We start from the raw sequence: 22,104 nt of genomic DNA on the forward strand, positions 1-22,104 counted from the left end.
ACTTGCGCTATAGAGTCCTGCCGGACCACCAGGATTCAGCAATCATTACCACAGGACGGCTGTGGGACATGTAGTAACTCCCGGACATTTTATATACAATAACCTTTTGTTTCTTTGTGCAATCCCTTCAGTAAAAGTGGCCGTATCCGAGGAAGCTATCTCGTTTCTAAGGGACAACATGGCTACATTTATGAGAAATTATCTTCACACAGGAACATTTTTTTTAATAACATCCAATTGAAGAAATGTTTATATATGGCAGATTAATGAAACTGAATGTGAGTGCCCAGACGAGAATACCCCTTTAAGGAGTTAAAGGAAATCTACCAATTAGAAAAGGATTCAGCAGATCTGAGAGTCAGTGACGTCACCCTGTTCTATGAAACGCTTGCGCATGCGCAGTCGGCTCCCTCTATGCCCTCTCTCCCAAAATCCATGGGGGGAGGCGGGATAGAAGAGGAGCAGGAGGCATGAATAAATTATTGGAAGAGGAGAGCCCTGTGCGGCTGGTGCTAATTTGCATGAACTCAAAAGATGATTTCTGCAGAAATGACAACAGATGGATAAGGAAGAGAAGTTTCTGCATCAGCGTGCAAATAGCTTAATGCTTGGTTAACTGTAAATTTCCTTTACAGTAGTAAATCAAAATATGTGAAGAATACGTACGGGGTCAATCCATCACCCTTCTCCAAGATCTGCTACAGATGCAGAGGGTGCAAGTACTTCTACAGACTGTCAGCTATGTTCTCCATTCTGCCTTCACTTCAAATAGCTTTATCTTCTGAACTGAGGCACCGAGAAACAAAGTTCTGGTGTCATCGTAAAGAGGAGAATATTCCCTTATTGTTGCATCAGGAATGTTTTACCACTCTAAGGCTACATGCACACTGCCGTTGCCCGCCACACCGTAGCACGGCGGGCACACGGCAGCGCGCGGGGAGAGTAGGAGATGAGCGCTGCTCACCCCCGCCCCTCTCCATAGGAACACGGGAAAAGATAGGACATATCCTATCTTTTCCCGGGTTACGGAACGGTACAGTGCCGCACGTCGGCCGTATATATGTCCCCATACATGTGTGTGCATGTAGCCAAAAAGTTACAGTGGGAGCAGGAAATGTACATAATAACAACATCTCTAACTGCAACTTGCAACAGTAAATAACTGATGTCTCTGATGTGATACTGAAATGGAAAGTCTTTAAAATGACACCAGAACTGTGTTTCTAGGTGTCATGGCTCAAAAGCTGTTTATAGTGGGCCACTGTCATGACGTCTATACACATGCTATCTCCATGGGGTATGTGCAATTAGGACGTCTGGCAGAAAGACTGTTGGAATTGCAGTCTCGCCTCTGACTGAACAGAACCATTTAGGGAGACTGTAAAGCAGAAATAGTGCAGGACTACCCCCTTTTAATGGTCCTGCTGACTCAGCATAAGTAAAAGCTAGAACGAAAGAAGAAAAAGCCTAAGCCATAGATAGGCCATCCCAAAGACAGTGGCACTGGCTCTGGTGAGATAACCATCAAGATTTGTGCCTCTGTGGAGTAAATTATTTTCTACTCACATCACACTGTATTCCAAACAGATATAAATGGATTATTTTCTATTCTTGAAAGGTCAGTCCTTCCTGTAAAGCACAAGGAAGCTAAACTAGAAAATATTTCTGCTGAGTAACCAGGAAAAACACTAAAAAATTCAAAGGCGACAATGGTGCGGGTGAAACATGAAGGTCATGGACTGTATCAAAACATTAAAATACAGAATATTCAGATTAATCCCTGTATTTATAGGGACTTCATAGAGGAGCGAGGGCTCACCTGCAGAGACTTAAAGGGATTGATCATCAGTTTCTCCCATACTAAGCTGCAGCCAGCGTTAGGCCTCTTGCACACTAGCGTTGCGTTTCACGTCAGGGTGCAATGCGTGAAAAACTGACGTTTTGGCTGCGTTTTTGTTCCATTTTTCCTTGGAGTAATTTGCGTTTTTTTTGCGTTTTCGGCGCATTTTTGACGCGCGATTCAATGGGAGACTCGAGCATTTTTCAAAGGGACCATGGTTTGGGATTAAAATGTGTTATTTAATTGAAAAATAATGTCTTCTGATAATTTGCAAACATCTGCGATCTATTCTTCACTGTTCCGCGCGTATATTATCTCCCGACAATTTAGCAGATGTGAAGAACAGTGAAGAATAGAATAAAAACAGTGAACACAGTGAACACAGGATCATTTAAGATAAAAACACAGTGCAGAACACAGTGAAGAATAGATTACAGATGTTCGGCACATCTGCTTACTTGTCGGGAGATACGCGCGGAACGTTGCGCCCAAAATAGCATGTGAAGAAAAATATATATGTGTGTCAAGAACACATTGCAGATGTTTAAATACATCTGCAATGTGTTCTTCACACATATATATTGTTCTTCACATGCTATTTTGTTCGCGCCGTTCCGCGCGTATCTCCCGACAAGTAAGCAGATGTGCCGAACATCTGTAATCTATTCTTCACTGTGTTCTGCACTGTGTTTTTATCTTAAATGATCCTGTGTTCACTGTTTTTATTCTATTCTTCACTGTTCTTCACTGTGTTTTTTTAATTAAATGATCGTTCGCGAGCAGGGGAAATAATGTTATTCTGGTCACCTAGCAACCCTTACGTTTAAAACGCATTGCACTCGCATTGCACTTGCAATGATTGCGAGTGCAATGCGTTCTTGATGCATCTCCATAGACTTGAATGGGGCGTGAAAATTGCGCGTGACTCGCAAAAATAGAGCATGCTGCGATTTTGACGCGCGTGCAAACGAACGCAAGCACGCGCGTCAAAAACAACGCTAATGGAGAAAGACCCATTGAATACAATGGGACAGAGTGCAATGCGAGTTCTGAGCGTCAAATGCACGCGCAGAACTCGCGCGTGAAAAACGCCAGTGGAGAAGGGGCCTTAGGTGTTGTCCCTGGAGAGATGTGTAATCAGACTTTTGTGTATGTTAGTAGCAGCAAGGCTGTGACATAGATCCAGGATTGTAGCTGGACCTAGAGCAATTGGTGTATTACTCTGCGAGATCTCTTTATTAAACACAGCTCAGCTGCTCCTCGCCGCTCTGAGTATGTGCAATAGCAGGCTTCTGGTTACATATTACAGCAATGGGGAGAGGTTTGAAAATATTGTGAATGTAACAGAATAAGTTTAGTGTTAATATTACTGATTTCTGTTGCTTCTGGCAACTTTGAGGATGTCCTTCAGCAAAAACATAGAAAAGTGATGGGTCTCAAAATTATAATGATATGTAAATGAGCGCTTTTGGTGTAGCATGGGAGCCGACCTGACGTGCTGGACACTATAACACGCGGTTGATGCTGTGCAGATTGCAGAAAACTGGGAAAGGTTTTATCGTATTCCATATTCTTAAAACTTAGTAATCTTTCCATTATGTCTGAGCCTTAAAGGGGTTGTCCCAAGTTTTCAATCACTCTCTGGCTATTTCTCTTAGCGGCTGGAAATAGTGGAGCGCTATGCTCAGCAATTTCTGACGCTCCAGTATTAAATGGATCGTCAGGACACATGCTTGACCTGCTGCTCCATCAGTTGGTGAGAACGGAAGCCCCATTCTCATGATCGATGGGGGTCCCTTTCTCAGTTTGAACCCTCACCGATCAGATTGTTATTCTCTCTCCTGTGGATAAAGGATAGACAATCATACTTCGGACAACCCCTTTTATGAAGTTATACCCTATAACACAATAGGAGATAAGTGAGGGGCCCATCTTTCACCTTATCACAAAAACGGGGTCATGTTCTCACTGATGGGTGGCCTCCTGCAGCTCCATTCAGTTGGAAATTGCTGAAAAATCTCTGGTAGTGTCAGAGATACCTGAGCGCTGTGCATGGCAACCATCTTCCATTGCTTTAGTATTAGATGGAACAAAAAGACACATACTTGTTGTGGAATGGCTGATGGTCAGGTTCTTCAAATAGGTGAGTTGGGCCCTTATGATTACATCTTATCCCCAATCCTTCCTAGTGAGTGCACCCCCTTAAGGAACACTAGTAATGTAGAATCGTGACACCCCCTCCTGTGTTTAGCATTTAAATCCTAATGTACAGCTCCGGGGCCAAAGTTAACATGAATTACACAGGTGAATGAGTGACTATCTCTGTGCACACACATAAAACTTGCCTAACTAGCAGTCACAGGGTGGAGAGCACCCAGGGCCATAGGGCAATCCCCGGGCCATGCTCTTGTCTCCCCTGCAATATGAGTCATCTTCTGCCAACCAAAATCACTGGCAGATCAGATTCTGCTACCGGATTACACTCTTGTTATGTAGCTAAACTCGTCCTGGCAGCAATTAAAGGGGATGTATGTTTTCGTCAAGTATTTTTTTTTTTTTTTTTACAGACATACCTGGTTTCTCATAAAGGTCACCATCCACAGTATAAAGAAGGTGTAACAGGCCAGGGTGCACTAGCAGAATCAGAATCTGAATATAAAGAGGGAGTTATTATAGTATTATTATGCACCATGATAGCATTATTAGTAGTATTATGCAGCATTATAGAATTATTAGTAGTATTATGTGGCATTATAGAATTATACGTAGTATTATACAGCATTATAGTATTATTAGTAGTATTATGTAGCATTATAATACTATGCTACATAATACTATGTAGCATTATAGTATTATTAGTAGTATTATGTAGCATTATAATACTATGCTACATAATACTATGTAGCATTATAGTATTATTAGTAGTATTATGTAGCATTAGTAGAATTATATAGCACTATAGTATTAGTAGCATTATATAGCACATAGTAGTATTATGCAGCATTATAGTATTATTAGTATTATGTAGCATATAGTATTAGTAGTATTATGTAGCATATAGTATTAGTAGTATGTGGCATATAGTATTAGTAGTATTATTATGTAGCATAGTATTAGTAGTATTATACAGAATTATAGTATTAGTAGCACTATATAGCATATATTAGTAGTATTATGCAGCATTATAGTATTATGTAGCATTATAGTATTATTAGTATTATGTAGCAGTAGTAGTAGTATTATACAGCATTATAGTATTAATAGTATTATATAGCATTATTAGTTATAGTATTAGGGTGCACTAATGTATAGCTTTGCTTAAGACAACCAAAATGAAAAATATGCCCCATACAGGAGTGTGTGACCAGGTTTCTCTCCCGTGTTCCCTGCAGAGTACAGACATTACCAGCACCCTCGGCTATGACACCCTCCTGCTGCACATGAATAATGGGAGAAAGAACTGCAAGGAGTTTGAAGACTTCCTAAAAGAAAGGTGTGTGATACATTCATTATATAGGAATACAGGGAACCCGTCAGCAGCTGTGACTATGCAGTACTACAGGCAGAATTCACCAAGATGTAGGATTGTAAACCAAGTACACTGACCATACTGGTGTGTTCCCCCCCTGGGAGGATCTGGATTTACCCCCCCAAAAAAAAAAAAAAATCAGCTTCTCCAAGTGCCCAAGAGGAGATGTCCATACACAGCGGTGCTCTTAGCTCTCTGTGTGATCATACCTCTGGGAATATTGGCATCAGAATTTGGCAAAATGAAACATTCCTTGTTTTTGTACAAAAGATTTACAAATTTTTAGATCCACTAAAACCTATATAAATTTGGGATCCATGCACTGGTACCGACCCAAAGAATAAAGGGGAGGTGTCATTTGGAGCCCACAAGAAAATGCAGCGAATATGGGTTTTTTTTTTTCACCACGCTTGGAATTTTTTTCCAGCTTTCCAGAAGAACAATGTGAGAATCTATGTAATAGAATTGCACAAAAGCAATGCCAAAATATGTAGAAAGTGCATATGCATTAGGTTTAAGGCTGAAAATATCGACAGGAGAAAGTCCCGCTTATAGCCTTCTTTCCTGCTGTCAGTATTTCATCAGTATTTAGAAGCCAGAAATCTAGAATTCCTCCTATGTGAAATCTCTCCTGTTTATCTATAAAAAAAAGCTTTTCAAAGTCAAATGAAAATGAGCAGAGAAGAGTCAAAATTTACCTAAAATGAGTGCAAAGGCAGTAAAATGTGACTCTTCTCTGCATGACTTGAGATTTTTTTTTTTTAATAGGTCAAATGGGTGAGAGGTTGCTACTAGTTTAGTGGGGCAAAATCAGGTGACAGGTTCCCATTATATTCAACACAGCAAAAAAAAAAGAACCAACAGGTGACACAAATGTTACAGCTCAGCCTTACCTGCAAAATCTCCATCTGCCATTAAAGGAAACCTACCATTTGATTTGATGTATTATGAAGCAAACACACCTTGAGAATGCTGTAGCTACACCGATGCAGGATCATATCTTACGGTAATCCCTGAGTTGAGCGGTTTTGCTGAAAAAACAATTATAACATTCAGGATCTTGGGAAAGCTGGGTCAGGCTGGAGGCCTAGATAAACACATTAGACATTGTAATTATAAATTAGGTTAGTCATCAAGACATGACTAATCAACCTGAGCTGGATCACTCATAAACAGCAGCTGGGGGATGGTGCAGCAATTGATTATTCTGCCTTCAGGCACAACCCAGGGATTACATCATCCTCTCCTGCAGAGAATAACTCACCTGCTAGGAGAAGCGCTGGAGCAGCCATAAAAGGGACAGAGCTTCGTTATCATAATGTTATATCTGTTTTATCAGCAAAACCACTCAGCTCAGGCATCAACCAAGATCTGATCCTGCATCAGTACAAGACATGGAATATTAAATACCACCACTAAAAAGTGCAATTTGTTATGCAGAAAACGAGCTCTTACACAGCTCTGTACATGGAAAAATAAAAAGTTATAGATTTTTGAAGGCGGGGAGTGAAAAATGGAAACAGTTGTTAAGGGGTTGAAGGATGCAAAAAGGTTGTCGGCCCCCCCACCTCCTCAATTTCCCAACTATCTGCACCCTATCCCTCTGTGGAGCCTCTCTGATCACTGAGCCAACAAGTTATATCTATAGGCAAATCCAACCCTGATTATACATATAACAATGCAACGTTTTTCCACTGTAGGGCGTCAATAGAGGAGAAATACGGGAAGGATCTGGTTAATTTAACCAAGAAGAAACCTTGTGGTCAAACAGAGATGAAGTAAGTCTGCAGTTTCCTCATCTATAACAATCTACAAATCTAAGTCTACGTTCAGGGGGTTTGTTCTTTCAAAGTGAAAATGAGTTCACTAAACAAAGAACTTTTTTTTTGAGAACCCAATACACTGTATATATATTACACAGACGCTGGGTCATCGCAGTAGGCCGCATGCAATGCTTGATGTCACCTTATGTTGTGCTAAAGATAAATCACGTCAAGTTCTTGTATTCAGGGTGCTGCCACGTGTCGCGTTCTTGGACCGGTTTAAAGCATGTGTTTTCAGTCCATTTAAAAAACTCATGCGTTTTTTGTATGTTTACTCTGCATTTGGCTGCTTTGAACCTGTTTATCTTAATTTCTAGACATGTAGGCAGCTGTGACAGATTAAAACCAGCCAAACGCAAGGTAAGCATACAAAGACGCGTCCGTTTAAAAGCGGTCCAAGAACACTACGTGTGGCAGTGCCGTTAGGGTACATTCACACGCGGTATGCCCGCCGTGTGCTGGAGAGGAGAAGGAGGTGACCACTCCTCCCTCCATAGGACACAGCGGCGCACAACCGCACACTCGCAAAAAGATAGAGCATGCTCTATCTTTTTTCGGTGTACGGCTGGTATCGGTGCCAAATGCGTGGCACCGTACCGCCATTGCCGTCTATGGGGACGTATATGCGGCCGTATGTACGTCCCCATGAACGGCCGTGTAAATGAGCCCTTAGGCCGGTGACACACATGGCGTTTTGAACCTGTTTTTAAGCAGTCCGTTAAAAAACATGTGCATTTTTTGAAAACGCATCAGTTTTTGACCGGTTTTACCAATTATCTTAATTAAAACGGGCAAAAAAAAGAAGGGTTTTAAAAAACCGCATGCTTTTAACGGACTGCTTAAAAACGGCACAAAAATGGGTTCAAAACGCCACGTGTGCCGCCGGCCTTAGCGTTGGGAGCATTATTGTCCTTTAATAGTGAGAATATGGTCCAGAAGGAAGGTTATCTTGGATAGTAACCAATCTTGCCTCTCTCCTGCAGCACCCTGAAGAGGGCTCTGGACGTTTTCAAACAACGTGAGTAACTTTTTTACGGTTTTTCCTTGTAGAGAACGAGTTACTGTATACGTGCTGGATCATTTCCTTCTATGACATTATGGGGGTCAGAGTTCCTTTTTCTTAGAAAGATCTTAAGGAATGACAAAACTCGTTAGGGTTTGTTGACACAAGGCAGAAAATTCTCAGAATATTAAAGATGCATCAGCTACCATCTACACTTGTAAAATCCACATAGAAACCAACCTGTGGTGTAGATTTTCCTTGACGTTTCTGTTGTACTTTGAGCTTTTATTTCATAAATCTGCCTTGAAAATTTTCTCCAAAGAATGCAAGCTTTTATAAGAACTTTTGCAATGATGTCAAATCTTTGATAAAGTCTCAGAGTGCATTCACGCGGCGGTACGCCCGTCGGGCGGGCATACCGCCGTGCGCTGGAGGAGGTGACTCCTCCCTCCATAGGAAACAGCGGCGCGCGGCTGCACACAAGGGAAAAGATAGAGTATGTGGAACGGTGCCATGTGCTGCCACATATACATCCCCATAGACATTCACACATAGCTTTTAGAAATGCAATACAACAGGTGAGGAAGGGGATATTTGGCCAATTACCTACATTGACATTAACAAAAAAAAAAAAACTAGGGTGATGCGATACATGGCGTTTTTGCTCCATTTTTAAGCGTGCGTTTTTAGTCCGTTTAAAAATGCGGTTTTCCCGAATTATCTTAATAAACAGGTTGTAAGCAGCCAAACGCATGTAAACTGTTAAAAACTTGTGCGTTTCTAAAACGGACTGAAAAACACTTAAAAACGGAGCAAAAACGCCATGTGTGGCATCACCCTTAAATGAATCCTACCTTCTCGGATCTTCCTATTAAAGTAGATCTGGTGGCAAGTTCCTCTAATAAATGCCATTGGAGCCCTTTTTAGGGCTAATCCTTCAGTGCTCGATAAGTTTGTAAATCTTTTATTGCCCTAATATGCAAATTAGTGAGAGGCTAATGGGGCGTGGAGTAGCTGAAGCTACTCCATGCCCCAGTAGCCTCTTTCGATCCCCCTACCCAGAGATGTTCAGCGCACAGCTATTGGTCATCTGCCCTCTGCATAGACTATGTATGCAGAGACGGCAGCTGCGTGTACTCGGCTCCAAAGTCGGAGCTACTGTGCATGCGCTATAGTTCCGGCACCCAGCACGTACAGCCGCCAGCTCAGCGTGGACGAGTGTGGGCAGCTACCAGGAAGATATAGTAGGAGGATCAGAAGAGGCTACTGAGGCATGGAGTAACCGTGCTGTCTAGCCTCAGCTCCAGATACACCATGCCTCAGTAGCCTCTTACACTAATTTGCATATTAGGACAATAAAAGATTTACAAACATATCACCCAGTGAAAGATTAGATCTAAAAAGGGCTCCAATGGAATTTATTAGAAGAACCTGGCACCGGATCTCCCTTAATAGGTACATCCGAGATGGTAGGTTTCCTTTAACACATGCATTAACCCCTTAACAACCTGGCACTTTTTTGTTTTTTCACTCCCCACCTTCAAAAATCTATAACTTTTTTTTATTTTTCCACATAAAGAGCTCTGTGAGGGCTTGTTTTCTGCGTAACAAATTGCACTTCATAGTGATGGTATTTAATATTCCATGCCGTGTACTGGGAAAAAATTTCCAAATGTGGTGAAAATGGTGAATAAACACATCTGCGCCATTTTCTCGTGGGCTTCAATTTTTACGGCTTTGCCTATGCACCACAAATGAAATGTCTACTTTATTGTTTGGGTCAGTACGATCACGGGGAATCCAACTTTGTATAGGTTTTATAACGTTTTTATACATTTACAAAAATTAAAACCTCCTGTACAATTTTTTTTTTTGCCATCTTCTGGCGCTAATAACTTTTTCATACTTCGGTGTACGGAGCTGTGGGTGGTGTAATTTTTTTTGCACCGATTGTGGGTGTTACCATTGAGTCTTTGCTGCAGTATGCAGTGAAGACTTACCGGCTATGAAGAGTGCTCAGCGCGTGAGCCCCTTCCATGTCCCGGGACCTGGTGTGTGCCGTACTATTACGGCACACATTGGGAAGGAGTTAACATTATGTTTTGTAAATGGAAACGTAAATGAAAAAAAAAAAATTGTAATGGAAACAGCAACGTAATTTGGCAATACAACAGCTGAGGAGGAGACATTTATCCACTTTACTTTGGAAGTTACGGTAATGGAAAAATTTTTATTCCCGTTTTCCCAAGAAGTTTGGCACAGAAAACACTCAAAACTACCAAAAAACATAAAACCTGGAGTCAAATAGATTCAGAGGTGGCAGGTTTACATTCCAGATTTTGTCCAATACCAGCTAAGGCTGCATTCACACCCTGCTTATAATTTTGGTTAAGAAACACATTTCAAGCCAGTTGGATGAGCTTGATTCTTACAGCGTTTGTACACAAAGTTTTCATTTTAAAAAAAAAAAAATGTATTAACCCCTTAAGGATGCAAGGTATTTCTGCTCATTTCTCGCTCTCCACCTTCAAAAATCCATAACTTTTTCATTTTTACGTCTACAGAGCTGTGTGAAGGCTTATTTTGTAACAAATTTTACTTTCCCGTGATGTTATTTATTATTCCATGCAAATGTGGAAAAAAAAAAGGCATGTGCGTCATCTTCTTGTGGGCTCAGTTTTCACGTCTTTCACTCTGCGCTCCAAATAACTCCTCTGCTTTATTCTTTGTTTCGGTATGATCACGGTGATAGCAAATTTATACAGGTTTTATTGCGTTTTAATACATTTTCAAAAATTGAACGAATGTGTACAAAAAAGAAAAAACATTTTTTCCATCTTCTGACGCTAATAACTTTTTCGCGTTTTGGACATTTAGGTGTCATTTCCCGTTTTGGAGGCCACTGTAGGCAATAACCATTTTTTTGAATATTTTATTAATTTACATTTTATTCTTTTTTACCATTTCTTAGACCCCAGATAGTCAGATCGTTCCTACCATATATTGCAATACTAATGTATTGCAGTATATGGCATTTTTGCTTATGATTCATTACAACGAGCCACTGGCTCATGGTAACGAACCTGCAGTAACCATGCAGCTTCGGGTCCGACGAAGCTGCCAATGCGCCGCGATGCTTTCAATGCCAGCGGGAAGAGGTTAACACTCGCAACAAATGAAAAAAGGGTTACGACTATATGTTCTGCACCTGTGTGGGTCACTGGGTAAAGTAAAAAGTAACATGACCAAGAAAACTTATTCTCCATCATATAACAGATACCCCTCACGGAATAAAATGTAGTAGTAAGCGTCACCAGGGGAAACATTCTGCATCAAGTAAGTCTACATCTCAGGGAATTAAAGAAGTCAGGAGTCACAGGTTTCCCACTGCTGCTGGAAGTCCAGATTGTCTTCACTAATCTGGTATACAGTAATCCCCTAGCAGAAAGCAATGATAGAGTTGACTGATCGGCACATGCCAGAGCAGGTTCCAGATATTGAGGGAGATGTATAAAAAGTTCTAGTGAAAAGACCAATGCAGAGCCAGACTCCAGTCTTACTCTGCATCAAAACAATCATGCAGGATGATGTAACTGTAGTCATTTATACCAGCTATTATTTGTCAAACTGAATACTGCTGCCCTGGTTAGGTCATCTCCCCCAGTGTCACCAGCACTTTTAACAATATTTAACAATAGAGCATCTAATAAATTTGTATAAATGTAAATATATGTTCTAGAAATAATTTTTAATACCAAGAAAAAAAAATTGGGATATATGCCATTAACTATATAAAGTCAGTATAAGGCTACATTCACGCGAACGTGTGTCTGCCGTGGCACACGGCGAGGAGGAGGATGCTCACCCCCGCCCCTCTCCATAGAAAATATGGAGTGCTTGTTGCAAGCTTGTGGCCGTACATACGTCCCCCTGACGATAGTGTGAATGAGCCCTGTGAAGGGAAGAAAAGGTCAAACACACTACACCAATTCCATGTACTACCATATTGTCTTAAATTAAACCGAACTATTAAGATCAATCTGATGGTAGGTTCCTATTAACCTACTGAACCCCAATATATCTTTAGCTAACCCTATATAACCTTTGCAATACCTCCCTACCTGTGCGCCCACAGCACGCTGCTACTAATGCTCCTGCTGTTGAGTGTTCCATCAGAGCTACTGCTCAACAGCAGGAGCATTAGCAGGAACGTGCCAAGGACACGTAGGTAGGGAGAGATTGCAGAGGCTACTCCTCCATTCCCCAGTAGCCTCTTCGGAAAAATTTACATTTTAAAGATAAAGTTTAACTTAGTATAGAAAGCATTATTGGGTTAGCCATGATGGATTTTGGTTTAATAGCTTGTAAGAACCTACCATCAGATCTACCACAATAGGTAGATTTCCTTTAAAGGGAACCTACCACCACGATTCTACCTATAAAGGTAGATCGGGTGGTAGGTGGATGTAAGGGACGTGAGGAGAGCTCTTTTTAGAGCTAATCCTCACGTCCCCGCTAACTTTCAATAAACTTTATTCCCCTAACATGTAAATTTACTTATGCGGCTACTGGGGCGTGAAGTAGCCGGGCACGAGGCTACACAGCGCGGCTACTCCACGTCCCAGTAGCCACGTTACTCCTCCTACCCTGTGTGTTCGGCGCGCAGCTCCTCGTAGCTGCGCGCCCTCGCCCGACATGCTGGCGTTCTGCGCATGCGCAGAACGCAGCTGAGCAGCCACAGCTCCGAGGCCGGAGCTACTGCGCATGCGCAGAACTCCGGCTTGTCGGATGCCGCGCGCTGAACACACAGGGTAGGAGGAGTAATGTGGCTACTGGGGCGTGGAGTAGCCGCGCTGTGTAGCCTTGTGCCCGGCTACTCCACGCCCCAGTAGCCGCATAAGTAAATTTACATGTTAGGGGAATAAAGTTTATTAAAAGTTAGCGGGGACGTGAGGATTAGCTCTAAAAAGAGCTCTCCTCACATCCCTTACATCCACCTACCACCCGATCTACCTTTATAGGTAGAATCGTGGTGGTAGGTGCCCTTTAATGACCATGCAGACTTTACATGAGATTATAGGACTATACAGAAATAATACAATGACATTTGAAATAAAGATCATGACAAAGACTTTGTGAAATATAATGGCCGCTGGGCTTTATTAATTGTAACCAAATTACAAAGAACACAATAAATGAAACATATCAATCAGATGATAATAACAATCTGAACGCGTCGATAACGTATTAAGCTTACTGACATGTACTTAGAAACAGAAGTTGGGCCAAGTGACCCAATCCCACCAGTCATTCAGGAAACCCCTCAGATTCAGCTTCTGTTGATCAGGATTGAGTCTTAACAGTGTAAACATTATTAACCAGCTCACAGGTAACCCCTGCTTTTTTGTACAAACTCTTTGGGGGAAAGACTACAGCAGATTGCCCTGTGCGGCTCTTTTAAAGCAGCAGGACATGGAATGGGCTCCGCTACAAAAGCTACAGATGTGCTTAAAGCGACAGTTCTGCCACTTGCAGTGGCCGTCATTGAAAGCAAAGCAGACTCCCTTTCTCCTAGCAGTGGTAGGAATTTGCCACGAAACTGCATTAACTGCTTGGGGTAACATCAATTTCAACCATAACGCAATATCCTTGCCACCCCATTTCTTTGTGGGGCACACAGCCAGATTCTGGCGGAACATCTGATCGTAGTAGAACCACGCCATCCCGCCAAAGTCTCTATAAGCTTCCAACACAATATATACATGCTGGAACAGTGCACTACACAATTCCGGATAGCGTTCCCCCAAAACGGAAGCATAAATACAAAAGGCCTGGAGCCAATTATCAAAGGTTCGGGGCACATCTTCTTCATCATGCCTTAAAAATAGTTCATATGAAGGTATTAAAGACAGTATGTCCACATATTCCCTTCTCCAGATCTTCTCCTTAACAGAAGAAGAGAGATGATAACCAAGGGGGGGCATCTTGTAAATGAGAGGATCGTCAGTGCAGACCTTAGCAACGCCAACACTCCTAACAATGTCCCCTGGCGTTGATGGCACAGGGGGTATTAATGTAGGGGCAACTGGCACAGGTGGTGGCACTTTCCTGGCTAAAGCAGCTGACATATTCTTAATGAATTCTGCAACTAAAGCTTCAGCATTGGGAAACTTAGATGGATTTATATAGATGGTCTCACCTGCTGCTGAGCGCTGCTGAGATCCGCCGCTGCTCTGCGCACAATACAGAGAGCTTCCGGAAGCTTCTTCCTGTACCTGCGGTATGGCAGCAGCTGTGGCCTGGACCTTGCTGGCAGCACTCACAGCGCCTGATGCGTTACTCCTTGCTCCGACCTGCAGACTCTGTGTCGGAATTGTCGTATACTCTGTCGAGTCATATCTCTGCCTGCTAGTATCTTGCGGCAGCCGCACCAATGTATCATCTGAAAGACAACAATAAATTTGTTTCTATGCCGCCATCATTTTTTGCAGCACTTACAGATCTTAGGGGAAATATACAAATAAAATAAGCCTCAGTTCACACTACTCTCAGCACTTGTGCTTATTAACCGACTAGATCTGGTGTCCAGTATTAGCTCAGTGTTTAAAGGGGTTGTCCACTTTCAGCAAATGGTTTGTGTAATTAAAAAGTTATACAATCTTCCAATAATTCTGTATTAATTCCTCATGGTTTTGAAGATCTCCGATCAGTTTTCTACAGGAAACTATTTACTTCCAGTGGACAGAAATTTGCCTGACATCACATAGGTGCCCTGCTCATTATATGCCTGGTCATGCGATGTCATCTAGCTCTTACTGTTCACCTGTGTAATAGCACAAGACCAGGGACAGACTTCTGTCCATTGGAAGTAAACATAGAAGCTTCTTATGGAAGAACAGCATATTATTTATTTGTGCCACTAAATTGCCAATGCCAATTTGTCCCGCAAATAACAAGCTCATATACATCTCCATAATTGTAAAAAAAAATCAAAATGTTATAACTTTTGGAATGGATTTAAAGAAAAAAAAAAAAAAAACATGTAAAAACAAAAAAGGGCACAGTTCTGTACAAGGCCAGACCCTTGGCAAGCATGTGGCCTGGGGTAGAAGGGGAGCGCTCTTCATCCCTTTCATAAGACCTATACTTCTTGAAGCCTGAGGGCGCCTTCCCACGTGGCGTTTATGTTGCGTTTTTAAAAGCATCCAAAATGATAGTAAGAGGGGTACCAAGCGCTCCCACTTGCGTTTTAAAACCCAACGAATACGCACCCTGAGGGCGCCTTCCCACGATCAAGGGATTATCTATCCTAATCACATTGTCATCAACATTGCATTTATAAAATGCATGCGTTAACGCAATGTTTACGCACATTAGTTTGTTAACCCCTTAAGGAGACAGACATTTTGTAGCTTAAGGCCCAGCCCCATCTTTTGGATTCTGACTTGCGTCGCTTTATAGGGTTATAACTTGAACTCTGTTACTTATCAAAGTGATTCTGAGATTGTTTTTAACTTGTTTTTACACGTACTTCATTTTAGTAGTAAATTTTGGCTGATAAGTTTTGCCTTTATTTACAAAAAAAAAAATGGTGAACTTGAAAAATTTGCCATTTTCGAAATTCAAAATCATTGCGTATTCAGGCAGATAGATTTACCACCTAAATAAGTTACTGAATAACATTTCCCAAAATTTTTGAAATGTCTGGATAATTTATTATGACGTCACGCGGCTTGCAAATCGAATATCGCTTTTCCGGATTTTCAGAACTGACCATTTTGGGGATAAATACAGTTTTGAATGAAATCTGCACCCCTCAAGCTATCAGCTTTTAGGAAGATTGTTAACCCCTTGAGATCTTCATAGTAATTACATCAAAATGGAGGTGAAATTTAGAATGGTCAAATTGTGCCATTATACGTTCATTTAGCCCTAAAATTTACGCATTTCCAAAAGATAAAAAGAGAAAACCCACCATACAATTTGTTCTACAATTTCTCCCGAGTACAGAGACCCCCCACATGTACTGTGACTTGTTTTATGGGGGCACGGCGAGGCACAGAAAGGAATGAGGGACCTGCTGCTGCCAGGATTTTAGTTTCCTCATTGGCCCCTTTAGGCTGTAAAATGTTCGCTTTTTCGTTATTGGGGCCATGTGACGATATTATTTTTTTTTTGTGGGATGAGATGCTTTTTCCAGTGTTACCATTTTGGGGTTGGTATCACCTATTGTTGAAAATTTAAGAACTTTTTTTTAGGGCAGGAATAAAAAAAGCTTCAATTCTGTACTGCATTTTTTACTTGTGTTCACCGTATAGCCTAACAATCATCTTATCTTTATTCTATGAGTCGATAAGATTATGGGGATACGTTTTACTAAATTTGTCAAATAAAAGCCCAATGTGGGAAAAATCTATCATTTTTGCATTGCCGTCTTCCAAGTGGCATAAAATTGTTACTTTTGTGGCTTCGGAGCTGGTTGATGGCTTGTTTTTTTGCGGGACATGTTGTACTTTGTACCAGTATCATTCTGGAGTACATGTTTTTTGATCACTTTTTTTTTTTGTATTGAAAAGGTAAAAATCTTAATTTTTGGAGGGTTTATAACTTCATCAGCGTTCATCATGCGGTTTCAATAATGATTTACTTTTATTCTAAGGGTTTTATGGACGCGGAGATACTATATATGTGTGGTTTGTGTTGTGCTTTAGACTTTTTTTTTTAGTTATATGTCTCTTTATATGTTATGGGGTTTATGGGCATTTTTATTGATTTATTATTGAATAACATTTTTTCTGCTTTTTTTTACTATTTCCACCATGGGACATGAACAAGCAATCATCTGATTGCTTGTTTATAATACTCTGCAATACTGATGTATTACAGCTGCAAAGAGGTGATGTGTCTAATTACATCTGTGTTAATATCACATTTACACTGCAAATGTTAAAAGTAATTTAATTAGGCCAATTACCTCTCCTCAGCTGTTGTAACGAGTTTCAAAACGCACCGCATGACTGCTACCTGAGGGTGCGGTCACACGTCGCGTTTAACCCTTTCACGACCCGTGACGTAATAGCACGTCACGGGTCGGCCGCGGGTGCACGCGCTGAGCCCTCTCCATAGCCGGTAAGTCTTTGCTGCATATTGCAGCAAAGGCTTACCGGTAACACCCGCGATCGGTGCTAGCACCGATCGCGGGTGTTTTCACCTCGATCGCCGCCGGCAGTGCTGGCGGCGGCTTCAAAAGCATGGCGGCGCCTGGGCGCCGCCATCTTTTCGAGGATCGCCGCTCCCCGTGACGTCATCGTCGTCTATCAGCACATTGTAATGTATGAGGAGTAAAATCCCCATATACTGCCATACTGTAGTATGGCAGTATATGATAGGATCGTGCAGACCCCCTAGGGTTAAAGTACCCTAGGGAGTCTGAAAAGTACTAAAAATAAAAATAAAAAAAAAGTTAAAAAAAAAATTATAATAAAAAACCCTAAAAACTCAAATCACCCCCCTTTTCCTAGAACTGATATAAATATAAATAAACAGTCAAAATCATAAACACATTAGGTATCGCCGCGTCCGAAAATGTCCGATCTATCAAAATATGATAACGGTTTTTCACTGCGTTTAATTACGTAACGGAAAATCGCGCCCAAATTCGAAAATGGCACTTTTTTTGTCATTTAAAAAAATTAAAAAATTCTATAAAAAGTGATCACAAGGTGGTACAGTCCTAAAATTGATAACATTGTAAACGTCATCAAAATCCGCAAAAAACGACACCACCCACAGCTCAGTACACCAAAGTATAAAAAAGTTATTAGCGCCAGAAGATGGCAAAATCCACAAAAAAATTTTTGTACAGGAGGTTTTAATTTTTTTAAATGTATGAAAACATTATAAAACCTATACAAATTTGGTATCCCTGTAATCGTACCGACCCAAAGAATAAAGTAGACATGTCATTTGGGGCGCACAGTGAAATCCGTAAGATCCAAGCCCACAAGAATACGGCACAAATGCGTTTTTTTACCAATTTCACTGCATTTGGAATTTTTTTCCCGCTTCCTAGTACACGGCATGGAATATTCAATACCATCTCTATGAAGTGCAATTTGTTACGCAGAAAATAAGCCGTCACACAGCTCTGTACATGGAAAAATAAAAAAGTTATGGATTTTTGATCATGGGGAGTAAAAAATGAAAATGAAAAATCAAAAAAGGGCCAGGTCCTGAAAGGGTTAAACAGCTGTTACCACCTGCGTTTACAAAACGCATGTGTTATACGCGATGCTAACGCACGCATAAACAATGCATTAACACTTGCGTTTTGTAAACGCAGGTGTTAACAGCTGTTTAATTAGGCAAATCTCCCTTCAGCTGTAGCAATGCGTTTTTAAACGCATGCAGTAAACACAACATGTGACCGCACCCTTAGGCCGCGGTCACACGTACCGCTAGACGTCCGTTCATAGCGCGACGCTAGCGCACAGGGGGAGGTCCTCGGCCCGAACGCACATGCGTTTCCAGAGAAACGCATGCGATCGGCTTAACAATCCTGGAAACGCATGTGCGTTGGGGCCGAGGACCTCCCCCTGTGCGCTAGCGTCGCGCTATGAACGGACGTCTAGCGGTACGTGTGACCGCGGCCTTAGGGTGAAGACACACTTAGCGTTTTTAGGCCGTTTTTAGTTAGTGCGTTTTCAGATCGTAAAAAACGCATGCGTTTTTTGAAACCGCATGCGTTTTTGACATGTTTGACCAATTATCTTAATCCAAACTGGTCAAAAACGCATGCGTTTTTAACGATCTGAAAACGCACTAACTAAAAACGGCCCAAAAACACGTGCCGTTTTTAGTTAGTGCGTTTTCAGATAGTTAAAAAACGCATGCGGTTTTTAAAAACGCATGCGTTTTTGACCAGTTTGAATTAAGATAATTGGTCAAACTTGTCAAAAACGGTTGCGTTTTTAACGATCTGAAAACGCACTAACTAAAAACGGACCAAAAACGCCACGTGTGTCTTCACCCTAAGGGTGATGACACACATAGCGCTTTGCCTGTGTTTGAAAACGCAAACAAAGCCGCGCCTACCGGACCGGGGCCCAATCGCATCAGCGGTTCTATGGAAACGCCTGCGATCGGGAACGAGCCACCAGTGCATTAAATCAACGCAAAACACCGGCGGCTCATTCCCGCCGGTTCCCTAAAAACTGCAATGTGATCGGGCCACGGCTTTGTCTGCGTTTTCAAATGTGTGTCATCACCCTTAGGGTGAAGACACACATGGCGTTTTTGGGCCGTTTTTACTAAGTGCGTTTTCAGATCGTTAAAAACGCATGCGTTAAAAAACGCATCCGTTTTTAAAAACGCATGCGGTTTTTGAAAACGCATGCGTTTTTGTCCGTTTTTCTTTGCGCAATTTCGGAAAACCGGACAAAAACGCGTGCGTTTTCAAAAAACGCATGCGTTTTTAAAAACGCGTTTTCAACGATCTGAAAACGGCCCAAAAACGGCATGTGTGTCTTCACCCTAAGGGTGAAGACACACATGCCGTTTTTGGGCCGTTTTTACTAAGTGCGTTTTCAGATCGTTAAAACCGCATGCGTTAAAAAACGCATCCGTTTTTTGGAAACGCATGCGTTTTTGTCCGTTTTTCATTGCGCAATTGGAAAAACTGACAAAAACGCATGCGTTTTTTAACGATCTGAAAACGCACTTAGTAAAAACGGCCCAAAAACGCCACCCTTAGGGTGAAGTCACACATGGCGTTTTGGGGCCGTTTTTACTAAGTGCGTTTTCAGATCGTTAAAAAACGCATGCGTTAAAAAACGCATCCGTTTTTTAAAAACGCATGCGGCCGTAAAAACGGCCCAAAAACGGCATGTGTGTCTTCACCCTAAGGGCCAGTTCACACGTTCTGCTAGCGCACAGGGGGTGGGGCTCGGGGCGATCGCATATGCGTTTCCCGGGAAACGCACATATGATCGGCCTGAGCCTTGCCCCCTTTGCGCTAGCAGAACGTTATGAACGCGCCCTAAGGAAGATGGCACACATGGCGTTTTGAACGCGTTTTTGGGCCGTTTTTATGCTGTCCGTCAAAAACCACATGCACTTTTGACCAGTTTGAATTAAGATAATGGGTCAAACCTGTCAAAAACAAATGCGTTTTCCAAAAAACTGCATGCGGATTTTGACAGACTGCTTCAAAACGGGCCAAAAATGTGTTCAAAACAACATGTATGGCATCACCCTAAGATTGCTGTTAGATACCGTGTGGGAGATTTATCAGAAGTGTCTTGAGGTGACCCTGTTCTAATTGCCCATGTCAACCAATGAGAGCTCAGCTATTATTATAAAAACAGCTGTGTGAAACAGAAAGCAGAGCTCTGATTGGCTGCCATGGGCAACTAGAACAAGTTCACCTCTGATAAATCTCCCGTGACTGGGTGCCATGGACCTCTATTGGGGCTGCGATGTGGCCTCCAATTTAGCCCCCATAACGGTCACGTGCACGAGGCCTTACTGGGTAGTGTGAACTGGGCCTAAGTGATTACAGGGGGATAACAGGGTCAGGAGTGTGGGCCCTGCTCGCTTACACTCCGGATCCCTGCCCTTCTGTCTGGCACTGCTAGCAGTATCGCCTCTCCTCCGCTTGGGCTCCACCGGTGAGGAATAAGCGGGGGCAGCTCGCCGCTCCCGCCTGGGCTTCTCCTCAGCAGAAGCGCGGGAAACATCCGGGACCGCATCACCGGGCGCCATGGGCGGCGCTGACAGACAGGAGCGCAGCCAGTCCTCAGCACCTTCTCTCTTCACCATCAGCAGTAGTTGTTGTACGACATCCTCCATAGTCAGGAGAGAGAGCGCAGACATAGCCTCCAGCTGCCGCGGGACAACACTGCCTGACTGAGCGCGCGGGAACTGTGACAGGAACGCGTCCAGCCAATCCCCTCCCGCTGCTCGTCCAATCACGTGACTCCGTCCTGCCGCCGCGCGCCTCAGGTCTCCGGGCAGAAAAACTAAAGCTACAACCAACTTCAGCGTCTGCGCAGAACAGCGACTGCCTCAGCCAATCACAAGTGCGCAAAAGTTAGCCCCGTAGAAGCGCGGAAGGAGAGGTCAAGCAGAGTTCACTACCTCTAGGGCCGGGAGGAGAACGACTAGGCGGCTGCTTGGGGCGCCACCACTTATCAGACAGAGGGGGGCGCAGTGTCCAAAATGGCTGCCATAGAACATATGAGTGCTTCTATGGTCCCTCTATTGTCAATGGGGTGAAGTGTATTGTATATGTAGACATTTGTGTAATATTATTGATTATATAGATGCACCGTATGTACCAACCAGAAATGTGTTCAATCCTGCCTCAGCCCGCATTCACACGTGGTGATTTTGGATGCTTCTTTTTCCATCGTGAAGGACGTCGCCTTGTTTATTATGTGACATTTACTTGCAGTTTCATGGTAAAAAACATGGCAGCGGATAAAACGTATCTAAAAGAAAAAGCATACAAAAACGCCACATGTGAATGCGGCCTATAGCATCTGCATTGCAGCTCCCATTGTTTTATCTACACGCTGCAAAACACTGGCCCCACACTTGGGTGAGAGGGTCATTTATCAAACCTTTTTTTTTTTTTCTCTCTTTTTTGTGACTTTTTAGAATAATTGTGCCAAGATTTGAAACTCTTAGGTCCCTTGTACACAATTTGTGACCGGTTATCGGTCCCCACAGCCGCCTGAGCACTCGCTGACTCACCATAGCCTATACTTTTCTGTCTGACGGCACCGGACGCTTTCCATAGAAACGCCGATGTGATCAGGCCGAGGCCCGCCCCGGTGGGCGCGACTTTGTCTGCGTTTGCAAGCGCAGACAAAGTGCTACGTGTGTCGCCAGCCTCAGGGTGATGTTA

The 22,104-nt window shown here is 42.5% G+C and overlaps 1 protein-coding gene and 2 long non-coding RNA genes across 3 annotated transcripts in view; 1 reads left to right on the forward strand and 2 right to left on the reverse strand.

The window, feature by feature from the left end:
• Window positions 1-22,104, forward strand: part of PSTPIP2 (proline-serine-threonine phosphatase interacting protein 2) — a 51,624-nt gene that overhangs the window by 14,308 nt on the left and 15,212 nt on the right. The window contains exons 2-4 of the mRNA XM_072132974.1: window positions 5,233-5,333; window positions 7,070-7,147; window positions 8,176-8,210. Of these exons, the coding sequence (XP_071989075.1) occupies window positions 5,233-5,333; window positions 7,070-7,147; window positions 8,176-8,210 (214 nt within the window). The remainder of the gene's footprint in view (window positions 1-5,232; window positions 5,334-7,069; window positions 7,148-8,175; window positions 8,211-22,104) is intronic.
• Window positions 1,564-6,403, reverse strand: LOC140116464 (uncharacterized). Its single transcript, XR_011852770.1, has 3 exons — window positions 6,332-6,403; window positions 4,414-4,489; window positions 1,564-1,629 (listed from the first exon to the last, which is right to left on the reverse strand). It is a non-coding gene; the product is annotated as an uncharacterized lncRNA (long non-coding RNA).
• On the reverse strand, window positions 13,328-14,631 carry LOC140135150 (uncharacterized). Its single transcript, XR_011856479.1, has 2 exons — window positions 14,395-14,631; window positions 13,328-14,140 (listed from the first exon to the last, which is right to left on the reverse strand). It is a non-coding gene; the product is annotated as an uncharacterized lncRNA (long non-coding RNA).

The sequence above is a fragment of the Engystomops pustulosus genome, chromosome 1 (assembly GCF_040894005.1).
Source record: "Engystomops pustulosus chromosome 1, aEngPut4.maternal, whole genome shotgun sequence".
NCBI lineage: Eukaryota > Metazoa > Chordata > Amphibia > Anura > Leptodactylidae > Engystomops > Engystomops pustulosus.